This window comes from Anabas testudineus, chromosome 6 (genome assembly GCF_900324465.2).
Source record: "Anabas testudineus chromosome 6, fAnaTes1.2, whole genome shotgun sequence".
NCBI classification, from domain to species: domain Eukaryota; kingdom Metazoa; phylum Chordata; class Actinopteri; order Anabantiformes; family Anabantidae; genus Anabas; species Anabas testudineus.
In genome coordinates this window covers 12054507-12070107 of record NC_046615.1, presented here as the reverse complement: position 1 = coordinate 12070107, position 15601 = coordinate 12054507, and the positions used below count along the sequence as shown (strand labels likewise).

General features: G+C 41.5%; 1 protein-coding gene across 1 annotated transcript; it reads left to right on the top strand.

Annotated features, from left to right (window-relative positions):
• Window positions 1-2696: 2696 nt before the first annotated feature.
• Window positions 2697-14327, top strand: si:ch211-233h19.2 (uncharacterized protein LOC565175 homolog). The gene is made up of 22 exons (XM_026365545.1): window positions 2697-3001; window positions 4447-4567; window positions 5903-6092; window positions 6166-6313; window positions 6566-6655; window positions 7263-7368; window positions 7469-7621; window positions 8683-8771; window positions 8870-9050; window positions 9163-9291; window positions 9561-9651; window positions 9746-9848; window positions 9936-10073; window positions 11195-11452; window positions 11542-11715; window positions 11813-11999; window positions 12156-12252; window positions 12345-12446; window positions 12585-12711; window positions 12865-13043; window positions 13408-13576; window positions 13659-14327. Exons 1-22 carry the CDS (start codon window positions 2906-2908, stop codon window positions 13725-13727), a joined length of 2997 nt encoding a protein of 998 aa, XP_026221330.1. The 5' UTR covers window positions 2697-2905; the 3' UTR covers window positions 13728-14327.
• Window positions 14328-15601: the final 1274 nt, after the last annotated feature.

The following is a 15601-nucleotide window of genomic DNA, read 5'->3' as shown; positions in this document are numbered from 1 at the left end:
GAGGACACTCGTGTTCATCCATTCCAACACTATCCTCAGTAGACGTCCTCTGTATCAGTGTGTCTTCTTTGTATGTCATGGAGACATAAGTGGCCCACTTATCCTGTAGCAGCTGTATCAGTGGGTCATCAGTGTATCCCAGACTTAGCCTTAAAAGTCCACACTGTGTTGGTCAGCTGAAAATAGTCTCCCCGCGCTTAAGTAGCCTCAGCAACACTCTCTCTGGTGGTATACAGGCGGAGGTCACTCTTTTCTCAGGCCTTTACAGTCCCTTGTCTGCCCCCCTGACAACCTGCATGTGTATGAATGTCTCTGGGTTTTTGTGTGTGAGTGTGTGAGCTCCTCTGTGTCAGTGTTGGGTGTCTCATTACTCGATCAGGTAGTTCCTGATCTGTTGTGAGATTGGGGGCTTGGGTTGGGCCACACTGTTCCAGGAGGACTCTGGTTACCTTCTGATCCAGTGTCAGTTCCTAATACACCCGCTCCACACTTCACCGCTATTAAGTAATGAGCCCGTCTGATCTCAGAGCAGCAGCAGAGGGTGTAAAGGTTACTGGAGTGTTACAGATGGTTGAATATGACAGTTCAGGTTACAGGCAAACACTGTAAGTGATATGCCCCATAGATGAGAAAGAGAAAGGAGGAGAGAAAAAGAGAGATAGAGAACGAGAGAAGGACCTGGCATCCCCACAGAAAGAGAGGAGAAACCCAGCTGCCCTTGGGTGATGGCAAATATTCATACATTGGGTATCTACAAGAGTACAGTAGATTTCAGAGGTTAAAATGTTTAAAAACACTTTATATATATACATACATAATATAGAAACCTATAAAATTCAACTGACAGTCCAGTGCAGGTGAGATAAAATAGGAGAAACACTGACCCTAACATTCCTCCTAAATGATGTGCGTATTTGTTAATACTCTTGACTTCGATGAAGATCAGATCATATTTTTGACAAATTAATGCAGAAAACCATGAAATTCCAATGGGTTCACATACTTTTTCATGCCACTGTAGTCCAAAATGATATCTTTGTCATAAATTATAAGAAAGGAACACATTACGTTAATACAAAGTACTGCTAGACAATCAAAAGGTTTCCTGAAATAGACCTAGTGTCTGTTGGGTCAGTTAAAATCCCATTTCATGATTTCAACAGCAGAATTCTTGCTTAGAGACTAATATATAAGGAAAAGTAAAATGGACAATGTTTGCAGTCCTAGACCCAGGATCAGCACCTTGGACAGTGGTTGTGATGCATTTCAATGCAGAATGTCATGAATTAACCATGTGAACGCTACAGGGAGGCAGGTAGATTCAGTGGAGTGTAGGTTGATCTTCTTTTATTATGCTGTGTCATTTTGGATCATTTGTAGCTTTTATTTAATTTTTTAAATCTCATTGACTCTATCAGGACCCGACAGTTCAAGGGCTCAGTCTTAAAGTCGTGGATGTTCGGTTAGGACCTCTCATTTAGTTTTACCAGCCTTGTGTTGTGAGTGCAGCACACCTTGACCTGGCGTTATAAAACATGCATGAGCTTGTTTGTCTCAACATGTAAACAACACAGTATGCACTCACGAGTTCGAGGCATAGAGAGATTTATGGTTATAAGAACACGTAATAAAAAGCACGTCATGACTTTCTACAACGCTGGGCTGAAGTGTTGCTAATTGTGACACAGACCCTAAAAAGGGTTCAGTTGCAGTTGTCCAGAGATACAGTGTATGTACACACAGCTCTACTTTAACTAAAGAAATTAACAGTGCTGAACCATCATACACAACTATTCAAGTACAGTTCAGTTAAACTAAGCAAAATATTGCAAGATATCTTCTTAAAATGTGTCTTAAAGTGTTTATGCCCGTCCTCATTCTGGGAAGAGGCTACACACTTCTCCCCTTGGGATTTACTTTCTCTGAGTGTAAACAATACATCAGTGAGAAAGCTTGATTATAGGTTGAAATAATTACACTTGTTCAAAAAAGATTCTCTTTGCTGGATTATTTTCTGTGTACTAAACATCTCAAAGCCTTTTAAACACATATTCTTGAGAATCACAACTGTGCAGTATTTTACAGTAACACACCTCTGTTTGACTCAATGCATTACTCATTTCATGATGGCAATTTAAACTGAATAAACTACACTCACTATACCAGACCTTCATAGTTGCAGGTAGGTTTTTCTGTCTAATAATTTTCTGTAGGCAAATGTAAAACCCAGAAACCCACCATGTCTGCGTCAGACTGTTCAGTTGACTTTAACACATAAATGTACATGAACACATGCAGCTTAAATTAATATGATGTATTTTTTTAATGGGCTCAAAATCAAAATAGTATTATTATTTTTTCATTAAACGACGTCACAGAAACGTCAGAGCCGGTGGTTAAAGACACAAACACGGCTGCGTCAAGTCAGCAGATACAGACCGAAATAACACAGACACGGTGCTGTTTAGCTTTCAAAATAAAGTAACAAAAGCCTTCGCTTCAAGAAAGTAGAAGCTTTATTGAACACATACTCGCGTATACATAATAAAATACGCATTCTAATGAGTGAACACTACAAACAAGACAAAAATCACGGTGATGGGGCTCCAACTTACTGCCACACAAGCGTCGAGACTTTTACTGCGAAAACCGCAGCAAGGAAGTGGCTGGATGTTGCGCTCCGTTGAGTGTGATGAAGCAGCCCTGGGGCGGACAAGCTGAGGATAATCGCAGGTGGTGAGGGCTGGAGTCTGTCGAGAAGAGGCGACATTAGCAGGTGTCGGGTTAAATCTGAAGACGCTTCAGTCTGACTCAGGTTGATCTCTCCTGGATTCAGGTTATTGTGCTTTTTGTTTTTCACCCCCCCACCCCCCTCTCTCTCTCTCTTCATCCTTGATGATCCACGATGCGGCTCTCGGCTTGGTTCGTCGCCAGTTGCGCTCTCATCTTCTGCGCGCTCCAGCTGATTGACGGGGTTAAAGGACAGCGGCAGTGTAGTGAGGTGAGAGATGCCCCAGTCGATCAATAAGGTTTCATCCTGTTCCTCTGCCTCCTGCTTTCTCTTGTTAGAATAAGGTGCCTCGGGTGGCAAATAGAAAAGCGCACCGATGGGTCTGTTTCCAGCACGCTGACTGTCAGTGACCACATCAAATATGATTAAAAAATGATGACACGTTTCCGGGTTGACTTATCCTGTGATGTTTAAAACTACTCCCTTATAAACCTCGGCAGCAGAAACATGCGTTTTTATAAATGTGTCCAGCTTTTAAGAGCAGAATTTAAGTTTCATCAACATGGAGGAACATAATTCTTTGATGTGGTCTGGTCCATGATGAACTCAGCCACTCAAGTGCTTTGCAGGTTGTTATCAGCTTCCTGCATGGACTGACCTTTCCTTCCCTCTGGTCTGGTTCAGCTCAACACCTCGGACCACGCTGGCAGCACAGCCTCACACACACCGTCCCAAGATAGAGGAACAACATTCCTGCAACGTACTGGCTCAATCTCTGTTTTCACACTGGCAGAGAGATTACACCAGCTCTTCAGTTTAGGCCTACATGTGCTGCTTGGCTTTAGCTCTTGTGCAGCAAGAGTCCTTTCTGAGATGGCAATATATATATAATATGTCATCAGAGCTGATGTTTTGGTTTAAATCGTATGAAATGCACTTAGAAGTACAAGCTACTGTCTTAAGTATGGTATGATATGCATGCTGAGTGTTTGCCATATCAGTGATTGACCACAGCTCTTCAGGATGTCACAAGGGATAATGAGGGTTTAGTGTTTAGAGTTCACAACACAATGCTGTTCCTTGTAGATTTCTTGTGTCTTGAATGTGTCTTGTGACACATTCAACTGAAGTCTATCACTAGATTCACACAGCACAGAGAAAATCATCCTCCACACAACACTCTGCAGGTGGAGTCGTGCCAAAATCTGGTTTGGCTGAAGGAACAACATTAAGTAAACGGCAGCAGACTCTGTAGACAGCAAATGCAGTAAACCTGTCTATTAAGCTACAGGTAATGGTTTTACCAATGGTTACCAGCAGCCTGCTGCCACCATCGCCCTTGTCCCTGTCGCCGTGGAGATGGTATGTTGTGTTTGCAGGGCAAAGGAGTGGTTGTGGCTTGAGAGATAACTCAGCAGCTGGTGCTCATCTTTTGTAAGCCTGTGCAGCTAGATATGGAAGTCAGTTTCTGTGCGTGTCACTAATGCAGTGGCACCATCCACTTAGTCTGCTTTGACATGCAAAACAACTTTCTCACCCATGAAGAGATGACTCAGGGCTGTGATTTGGGTGGAGGCCTCATGTGGTGTGATGTTTACTGACCTGCCACTGGCCTACTTTTTCTAATTGTTTGGGTCTGAGATTGTCATGGCAACTGATTTCTCATGCAGATGTTTTATGTGTCTATACTGTGTGTGTCTGTGCATATTTGGCAGATGGATTACTACTATGAGTACACAGAGTGTGACAGTACGGGATCTCGATGGAGAGTGGCCATACCTCAGAACCCCGGGGCCTGCACTGGACTGCCAGAGCCAGTACGCGGCACCGAATGCAGTAAGCTATCATTAACTGTGTGTATATGTCTCTGTGAGTGAGTGTGTATTTCACCTTGTTATCAGTAGCCTGAAATGACCACAACAACCCAACTGACCCTGTGTGGATATTCTCCAACTAACTGCAGGGCATTAACCTAAAAGCAAAACAGTGTCAAATAACTGCTCTCTTCTGACTCACTGCACATGCCACATCATTGTTATTATTAATTTTAAGGAGACAATGTTGTCTGTTTGTTCAACATGAGGTGCAGAAACTAGGAAATGCTATTGATACAGTTTCCTAGTTATAAATCGGTGGATTGAATGGACATATTGTAGTCATTCAGATCACGGTGTGAGTAAGATTGTGCCTTGGCAAACAGATCTGCTAAGGAAATGGTGGGTAATGATGGGTATTCACAAATATAAAACTGAGTGAGCCAGGGAGCCAGATTGTAATTGTGTCCAAACACTGTACCGTTCAGCTACTTTGTTCTTTGTTGCACATCTCTAGAAAAGATTTGCCCTGTGTTGTTAGAGTGTTGCTTCACTAATAGAGACTAATTGAAATTATCATTGGTACCACTAATTATATATTACAATCTCTGTGTAAGGTAGTTGTGCAGCCAGGAACGTCACTCTGATTGCAATAATTGTGGGGATTTATTAGGAACTGTAATTTGTCTTGTTAGATGTTAGCAAAAGAACCGAGGGTTCCTTCCACATTGCCAGTTGCACCTTAATGTTGCCTACCTCTATGAAGGTGAAATGATTCCAGCCCTGCAGGAACAAGTTATCTCTGATCGCTTTTTGCTTTCTTCCTCTTATTTAGACTCTCACAGCTTTCAGTGGAAGAATACCAGGCACTTGTTTCCTCATAACAACAACTTGACATTGACAAGCATTTGACTTTAATCTGTCGACCATTTCACCACAGTACAATTCAAAAAGCACAGTTAATCATCTTGTCACAGAGCATTTATGCTTCAGTGAAAATAAATAATACCAAAAGTATCCTTCGAAATACAAATGCAAAACTTCTTGTTGTGCACATGAATGGACACTCATTCAGATATACAGTAAATGTGTATTATACAAGTTACACACCCACATGCTTTAATACATGTGCTGCCTTGAGGCATGGAGAGACTTCACAATGGTGTTTGACCAGATCAGGAATGAGGAAAAAGCTGACAATGTGTCAAAACATTGGCTCAGTAAAGAAAGTGCAGAAACAGGCTCAGTGTGGAACAGGATGTAAAGATTAAGTTCCTCGATTACTTGGGCTACACTATACTGAATGAAGCATGATCTGTATGACATTTTCAATTTCTCATTGCTTTGTGACCCCCAGCCTTCTCATGCAAGGCTGGGGAGTTCCTGGAGATGTCAGCTCAGGAGTGTACCCAGTGTGCAGCAGGAAGCTATTCTCTTGGCAGTGGGATCCGCTTCGACCAATGGGATTCCATGCCTGCTGGATTCAGTAGCCTAGCAACTGCCCAGGAGATCAATCCCCACGGAGATGACAGGCTTACCTGTAACAGGTGTGTGAACAGGATGTAAGAAGTAAAATCTGCATTTGCAATTCATTTAAAATCTTTTTTTTTTTTTTTGCAGTTCTTCATGGATTCCTCAAGGAAACTATCTGGAGTCCAACAGGGATGAGTGCACAGTCTCTCTCATCTATGCTGTCCACCTGAAGAAACAGGGCTCTGTGAGCTTTGAATACCAGTACCCAGACAACAATCTGCTGTTTGAGTTCTTTGTGAGTTCAGCACATTTATTATCTGTCTTCTTTTTGCTCATTAACAAATTAAATCTATTTGTTCTGAGTGTGTTGATGTAAACACTGCCCCTCAAATGCTTTTGAGTTTCTTTCACTGAACATACTGTCATGAAGTGTAGTAATCTACTAAATGCCCTCGGAAAACTGGTTGTCTATTTGATTTTCAAGTACATTTTCTAGATTTGAAATTTGTTGCTGACACACAATTGTTTGTTGATTTGTTTGTTTTAGATCCAGAATGACCAGTGTCAGGAAATGGATCAGTCTGCTGAAACGAAGTGGCTCAAGCTCACCAATCATGGTGAATGGGCAACCCATACGGTAAGTGCTGCACGCTGGAAGATAAACAATAGCTGCAAAGGGTAGATATTTGACTGGTGGCCTTGGTCTTCCCAAATAAAATGCGTTGAACTCAGGATGAGCAGCAAGACATGGGTGGATACAAACAGGAACCCTGTTAGTACATGGAAAGGCACCAGCATCTCTTATTGTTTCAGTTTTTCCATGCACATTGTTAGCGGTAATTCTGGGAGGGGAGTTAAATGCGGAGAGCAGGTAATAAAAAGTTCATTTCCTTTACTTTCGGTCTAGTTTATTGAAATGGGCATTTTTGTGGGCACCTATTTTCTCTTCAAAAAAAAAAATCAAGCAAAGGAAATATAGCAGTTTCATGCTTTACGTGAGCAGAATTTAGTGTTTGTGTATTTTACATGGCAAGTGTTGAAGCTTGATTTTGTCATTAAATTGTAGCTAGTGTTTAGCTTATGCTTTCAGCATATGTAATTTGTAGTTTTGCAATTAATCTTTACTAGTTTTTATTCTGATTAGAGTAAAAATGTAGTTACCTTAGTTGGTGATTTAAAAAGTCCAGACATGTGCAATTAAATTTGGCAACTTATAATACATGAAATCATGTGTTTGTTTGTAGGTAAACCTGAAATCTGGCACCAATATCCTGTACTGGAGAACAGGTGGGGTCCTGATGGGGGCCAAAGTGGTGAAACCTGTGCTACTGAAAAATGTCCAGATAGAAGGTCAGCAGCATTTTAATTCTACATTTTCCCCTTCACTAAATAATCATTAAACAAATCAATTCATTGGTTTCCTTTTCATTCTCCCATTTCCTTCTACCAGGAGTTGCCTATACATCAGAGTGTTTCCCATGCAAGCCGGGGACGTTCAGTCAAGTGCCAGGTTCCTCCACCTGTCAACCGTGTCCTCGTGACACCTACTCTGGCCATGGTGCCAGCTCCTGCACCCCCTGCAACACCACCACTCAGTATGCAGGTAGGAAAACACTGAAAGGAAAAACATGTGCAACTATTCAGCACTGTGAAAACAGAAGATTGACTTGTGCAGCCTAACTGTTATGTGCACTGCTCACAGCAGCATGTAACACAACCAAAAGATAGAAAGAGAGCTTGTCCTATTTTCAGCCACATTAGTCAAAATTTAGCTTGTTAGTTCTGTATGGGGTGGGGGGTGGGGGTTGTATGATCACATGGGAGTAGCAGGCTTTGGCAGATGGTGTGTGCATGCGTATTCTTATAAAGTGTCTATATTACTCACTGTGATGTACAAGCATTTGTTTTCTGCTATGCTTATAAAGGATAAAAATATCCTTTTTTTTATTTTGGCACTTTTCCTACAGGGATTTTACTTGAATGCATTTTCACATGTAAATCAGTCAATGTACTTCATCCTGTATAGGAGTCAGCTCGAGATATGGCAGAAAGTGGTACAGTAGCAGTTATAATAACAGAAATCGGACTTATGTAAAGCTTTGACCAGTTCAGCTATTTAAACCTGGTCTGAAATTAAAGTTAAATTTAATTAAGAAAAAGTTAAATTAGTTTTTGTCTCCTGTCAAATCTGCCTTGATATAAAATCTTTATAAACTTTCTTGTCATGCTGTGATATCGGTCCTATCCAGTAAGAAATGATTCCGAATACTCACAAGTATTTACACATTTAAAATACACACATACATATTTAATTCAGTAAACCTCTTGATGCATATTGTATGACTTCTGCTTTATTGTTGTTTTTAGCAGAATCTACTGCAGTGTTGTTTAAAGAGTAAATTATTCTATCTATTCTTTTATTCTTCATTTGCATTCACATCTTGTATTGCGTAATCCTTTGCTTTATTCTCTTTCCTTCAGCAAGAACTGAATGGTTCTCCATTTCATTTGGATTCTTTGTTTTAATGAAATAGCCTGTTTTTTATGTGAAGTACTTTGCATTGTCTTTGAATATGGTTATTATTTATTAATGCCCTATGATATCTGTATTCTGCAGTTGCTCTTTTCGTGCCTTTAAATGATCATTACTTCACTTTTTCTCAGCTGAGGGGTCAGCTGCATGTAAGGACAGACCTCCATGTTCCAAGAAGGACTATTTCCAGATCCACACAGCATGTGACCATGAAGGCAAGGTGAGTGGGGGGGGGGGGGGAAAGAGGCTTGTTTAGATGAAATATCTAAAACAACAGCTTCTGTGAAATTCAATCAACTTCCATCTCTGTAATTTCAGACGCAGGTCATATATAAGTGGATCGAGCCTAAGATCTGTCTGGAGGGTGTGACTGGAGCTGACAAATTGCCTCCAAGTGGAGAACGAGAGCCCTGCCCCCCTTGTAACCCTGGTTTCTATAACAATGACACAGCCACCTGCTCCCCCTGCCCAGCTGGGACATATTCTGATGGCACCAAACGTACTGAAAACTCTGTTAATTAACTGTGTATTTCTCTGCATTACTTCCTCAGTCACTTCTGTTTGCTTTCTATGTGGCCTCCTAATTGTTTTTCATTGTGTTTATCCACCAGCATGCAAGCAGTGTCTAGCAGGCACTGAGCCCACTTTGGGTTATGAGTATAAATGGTGGAATGTTCTTCCTGCAAACATGAAGACTTCCTGTTTCAACGTGGGCAACTCCAAGTGTGACAATATGAATGGTGGGTGTTTTGCCAACAATACAGCAAATTTAGTGGTGTAGTAAAACCAGCGTTCAGGACATGTGCAGAAATAAGGTACATGCTACCTACCAGCTCATCAGGCTTTCTAATTAACATGCTTAATGGTATTAAATGCCTAATATCTAAATCATCTGATATTTGTTGCGTTTTAATGCAGACTGACAAGCACTGAACCAGTCAGTATTGTATATAAAAGTGTATATATTTCTTAAAATGTTTGAGTAATGAGTATTTGGTCTGTCCTTTAGGCTGGGAGGTGGCAGGTGATTACATCCAGAGTGGAGCAGGAAGCTCAGATAATGATTACCTCATCCTCAACATCCACATTCCTGGCTTCAAGTGAGTTTAATCACAATATGCTTTTCTTTCACTGAGTTGTCTGCTTTTTTTCTGACAGTTCAAGTTCTCTTTTCTCTGTTTACATCTACTTCAGGCTCCCTACATCAGTGTCTAGTCCTTCGGGCACAGAATTTGGGCGCGTCACATTTGAATTTGAAACTCTGTGCACAGCTGATTGCGAACTCTACTTCATGATGGTGAGAACGGCACCTGACAAATGCTGGCCTTTGCATACAAAATTATGTAGATGGTTGGAGGAGAAATGTGTTGAATTATTCTTTTAGGACGTAAACAGGAAGAGTACCACTGTGGTGGAGTCATGGCAGAAAACCAAAGCGAGACAGTCCTACACACATGTCATGACAAAGAATGCCTCCGTTTCCTATACGTGGGCTTTCCAGAGAACTAACCAACCTTCAGATGTAAGTATGAGCATCACACACAGATATTTACTTACCTATATTTTCTTCATATAAGGATTCATCATGAACTTTCTTCCTCTCATGAAGTCATGTTCCTTTCTGTTTCGTGCACAGTTTATGTTCACATTTATAAGAGTGTTTTATCTTCAACACAAAAATGGATGCACTAACAGAGCATGCTTCCTTATTATAAAATATAGTTTAGGTTACCAGTAAAAACACAGCTTTACGTGCCGGCACCTTCACCCTGCTCTTTAGCATTCCTTCCATCTGCAGACCCTCACCACCATAGACATTATCTGGACTGTACAGGATATACACAAGCAGTCAACAGGGCCTTATGTCCTTAGTGAGTTAAAAGAGCTTGGACAGGTCAGGGAGCAGCTGGCTGTTGACATTTAACTGAAAGATTAGCATATAATAATATTTACAGTTCCCATGTCGCTGTATAAGTGTCAATATTGCCACGTTCATAAAAATACAGAATGAAACCATTATCAGCAGCAGGAAGACGTGCTAGTATTGCCTTTAGTTTGAAGCCAGTGTGATTTTACGTTGCAGTAGATGGCTGAGCTGTTGAGGTCAGGCCAGTATTTTTGCCACAGGATCTTTCCAGGAAAGCCAGGAAGCCTGGCCTGCCATCTTATGGTTAAATGTTCATGTGTTGTTGACTCAGACCTAGAACAAGAAGCCCTTTGAAAAACTTCCTGATTGGTTTATCGTCCTCGCACAGCCTTGTAAATCAACTCCCCGCTAGGTACACCAAACACTCCCTTCTGTTTGGCTTTAGAGATAATTTCTGATTTCTACAAATCAAACAAACGACCTTTATGGCTGTGCTCACACAGTGCCTTGCATAATGCATAAGTAAGGGAGAAGAGATTTTTCTTTGTTTATTTTTTTTATGAAGAGTTCATCATTAACTTGCTCTTTTACACCATTGGTTTTGCAGGGATGCGGGTTCAAATGAGGTGTATACAGCACAAATGCTGTGTGTTGTGATGTTAGAGATTCAGTTGGTTTATTTTGCATAAACGTCTTTGAAGCACACTCGTCTGTAGCTCACACACTAAGTCAGCACCCTGCTGTTCTTTCCATACCTGTATGTTTTTCTTCTTCAGGTACGTAGGTACGTCAACGACGTGGCACGAATCTACACCATCTCAGTGAGCAATGCTGTGGATGGCGTATCCTCTGGGTGTCGGGTTTGTGCCCTCAGTGCCCAACCCTCCAGTTCTATGTGTGTGCCTTGCCCACGTGGACATTACGTTGACACCAACCAGTGTACCGAGTGTCCAAAGAACACCTACCTTGTCCCTGATGCCACACCGGGCCCTGACGCCTGCAAACCCTGTGGACCAGCTAGTAAGAGTGACAAGGTTTGTTGATGACGTTGTGAAGGGAATCAGGATATTCTTATCAAAATGTTTTGTGAGACACAACCCTGTACCTCTTGTTTGTTTTTCAGGACCACAGTCTTTGTTACAGTGACTGTCACTTCACCCACACAGAAGGCAACGTGACCCTGTCTTATGACTTCAGCCCGCTTGGGTCTGTAGGGTCACTGATGAATGGTCCAAGCTTTACCTCTAAAGGAACTAAGTACTTCCATCAGTTCAATATCAGTCTGTGTGGAGGACAGGTGTGAAGAAATGAGAACGCACATGCAGAAAATATTGCTCTTTTTAAAAGGTGGTCTGTACAAATGCAGTAGCTTTGCTATATTTTCTTTATTTAAGGATCACTTGGCAGTGTGCACCGACAATGTAACAGACCTATCCAACACCGACTCCCAGAGAGAGAAAGGCGAAGGAGCCAACACCCTCAAGACCTTCATCTGTCAGTCAACAATAATCCCAGCTAGTGGGCGAGGCTTTCATACATCACTTTCTTCGCAGTCCATTAACCTGGCGGAGTCGTTCGTTGGTTAGTATGTGATCGAGAAGTGCCAGCATCAACATGTGCTTGAACATTTTTACATGCTGAATTCTAATAGTTAATTAATGTTAAGAATGAGATGAGACTAAACATTCATTTTGCATGTGTACATGAAACCAACCTTTCTTTGTATGATATTAACAGGAGCATCAGTAGAGAATACACTTAATGGCATAAGGGCAAGACCAGAACTGTACCCTCAGACCTCTAAGAAAGTCCCTGATGTCAACTTCTACTACAAGTACCTTCAAATGTTTCAAATATTATTTATTCAACCTAAAAGAACATGAGAGCCCTGAGGTTCTTTATTGCTGTATTATTGTTGTTGGTCAGGTCCTCGGAGATGACCTCATCTTGCGAGACAGGTCGGAGCGCAGTGGTTACACTTCGCTGTAACCCAGAGAAGAGCACTAAAGGAGAGCTCTCAGTTCCCAGGTATTGTTTCTCTAAGACGGTTTGCCTGCTTTTCTATGCTGACGTGCTCCTAGTTGGGTTTTACCAACAACTCACGTAACCGTTATCTATGTTGCGATGTGGTGAAGAAGTGACAGGGCCTGTTTTTGGGTTTTACAGTCAGTGCCCTGCAGGAACATGTGATGGCTGCACCTTTCATTTCTTATGGGAGAGCTCAGGGGCTTGTCCCACGTGCACAGAGAGAGACTTCCATCGCATCGAGGGAGCCTGTAAGGGAGGACACCAGGTGTGTGTGGACGTGAAGTGTAGTCCATAGGTTCTTTGTTTGACTTTAAATGCAATAAAGCCAAACCAGTCGAAAAACACTTGACTGCAGTCTTCACTACATATTCTGGCTCTGCCACGTTCTTCTATAATCCAATATACTGTATGTGTATAGGACCTGCTGTATGTGTGGACGGAGCCGAAGCTGTGCATAGGAGGTGCAACCTTGCCCGAAAAGAAGAGAGTGCCATGTGAGGGTATGGAGTTCTGGATACGGCTCGGTGCGGGACTCGGAGCCTTCACTGCCATTCTGCTCGTCTCCCTCACCTGCTACTTCTGGAAGAAGAACAAGCGGTACACTTACTGTCTCTCTCTCAGTCTGTACATCTTTCTTTCATCCATCTCTCCTCCACTCTATTTCCTTCTTTTTTCCACTCTTTACTTCTCTCCACTTCCACACTGTCCATTAATTTGAATCTTCTTTTGAGTGCGCTCTACTCACTCCCTTAGTCATTTTTCTTTTACGCCTTTTTTCATTTTGTTTACTTGTAACTTTCTCAAACTGTCTCTCCTCATCTTCTTCTCCTTTTAAACGGTTTGATCCTATTGTTCATTTGTACTTTCTCACATCACAGTTTTTGTCAATATTCATGTGGGCAGTGTTATTCCTCTTGTTTGTTTTTTTTTTTAATTCCTATTGATTTGTCTCTTTTGCTAGGCTGGAGTATAAGTACTCCCGGTTGGTCATGTCTGCCAATAAGGAGTGTGAGTTGCCAGGAGCTGACAGCTGTGCTGTGATGGAGGGAGAGAATGAGGGAGACATGGAGGATGAAGTTGTGTACACAAAGCCTTCTCTACTTGGCAAACTCAAAGCCATAGCATCGAAGGTGAGCTTGACTGTATAATTTTGCTTTTATGGTAAGAAAATGTTAAAAACTATTGCAAAATGGCTGTATTTGTGGTTTTCAGGGCAACGGACAGAAGTATGAAAATATGCAGCTAAACTCATCCCATTCTAAAGCCTTGGTGTGGAGCTAGAACAGCGGTAAAATTAGAGGGAGTGGGGGTTGAGACCAGACCCTCAACAGACTTTCCACTGATCTACCCCTTTAATCAACCACCCCCTTTATGAGCTTTGGTACGTGGAATACCAACTGTGTGTACATACACATACACACACACACATCATGCACCTCAAGCCAGGTTCAGAGAAGTCACACTAACATGGTGGCCTTAAAGCTTGGTACGACTGAGCCGTCCAACTTGAAGCATAGTACTATGAAGCAGGTGTATACGCTAAACACTTCCTGGTCCTATTCTGATTCAAACTGATGTCAGAAAGGCTGTTAGAAGACCTCAGGGTAAGACGAGGACCTATTTGAGACATTAAGCTTTGTTTGTATTTGCTTTTTTTTGGTGTAGTGTCTAATATTTCTTTTGACAGCCATGGTGTATTTTGCCATCAGGAATATCTTGGTTAGTGTTTGTCATAAAAAACCCCACAAACATTTGGGGCACATAGACTGGTAGTTGCTGTAATGAGCATTTGTTCTGCTGTCCTGTTGAAAATGAAGATGTCATGTTAGACGGATGAGGTTGTGATATTTACTGTCAATGTACATCAAATAAATGATAACATATTTATGTATAAGTGGATCTAGTTTGATTAATTCCCCTTGGAAATACTACTGTGTGATATCTTTCAACTGTGGGATTAACACAGTAAACGTTTTTCCTGATGAACCTGCAGTTCAGGTTTGTGGTTGTGATGGTGACATGAACAGATCAAATGTGATTCCTTGTAAACATTCATATGTTCAAATATTTTGCTCGCATGGCCCGAAGTTAATCATCACTTCAAAAGGTTTCTTACAAAACAATCCTATCAAACTGTAGAGCTTTGGCCTGCCTTTGTAATATCAGCTTTGATATGACAGTGGTCTCTAATAATATAATCTACAAGTGCACTAAACTTTCTTAACTTTGCACAGTGTAAATGGGGGAAAAAGTCCTTATAGTAATGAGAGTAGTCCTTCGCATGTGTAAACTCTAAAAAGAAAAATCTTAGATGGCGTGATTTTTAAGGTTATTTCAGCCTGCGTGACTCCTGGGCTACACATTTCCCAGGTCTCTCCACTAGAGGGCAGTGGAAAACCATTGAAAGACGACCTCTCACACTTATTCATTTTGTTTCCTTACAAGCAAAAATAGGAATACAACTACATGCACACTAACCTGCAACCAGTTTGTCACTGATATGGGTTAAAATTTCTGCCCGTAGAACAAAGAGCATTACGCTTAGGCAGTTATTGGTGTAATGATCATAGTCGACCACCAGAGGACAATCAATACAAGGCTTCAAGAAAAGAGCCAACATCATGTTCTGCAGAAGCAAGTAGGAATTACGTTGTAGCCAGAAATAGTGACAAAAGACATGAGGAGGAATGATCTGCAAATATTTGATATTTAACACTCAACGGCATTTTACTGTCAAACTGAAACAAGAAAACAACACGTCCCTCATGTTTCTACAAAAATCCATTTTAACACACATTGTGTCAGAGTGGCGGAGGGCAGAAAATGATACAGCCCCGTCTTTAGCTCCTTTTATTTTTGCTTTCTACGTGCTTCTTGCTTTCACTTTTACTTGAATTGTCAAAGTCTACACACTGGAGTAGATTGTCCTAAGGCAGCGAGTGCTCCACTACATGGTTTCATTAGAGTGTCATCACTTGGGGAACAGATTAGGCAGGAGTGTTAGAAACATCTTTCAACATTTGCCAACACACGCTATGAATAGAGCTTGTGTGACTATGTGAACATGGTACTGGGGGGGATGTTAATGTTGCTGAAGAGACAAGTCTATCGAGCCCTGCATTCAGTGTTTAGATTTTCACTGAGATTTGCAGATT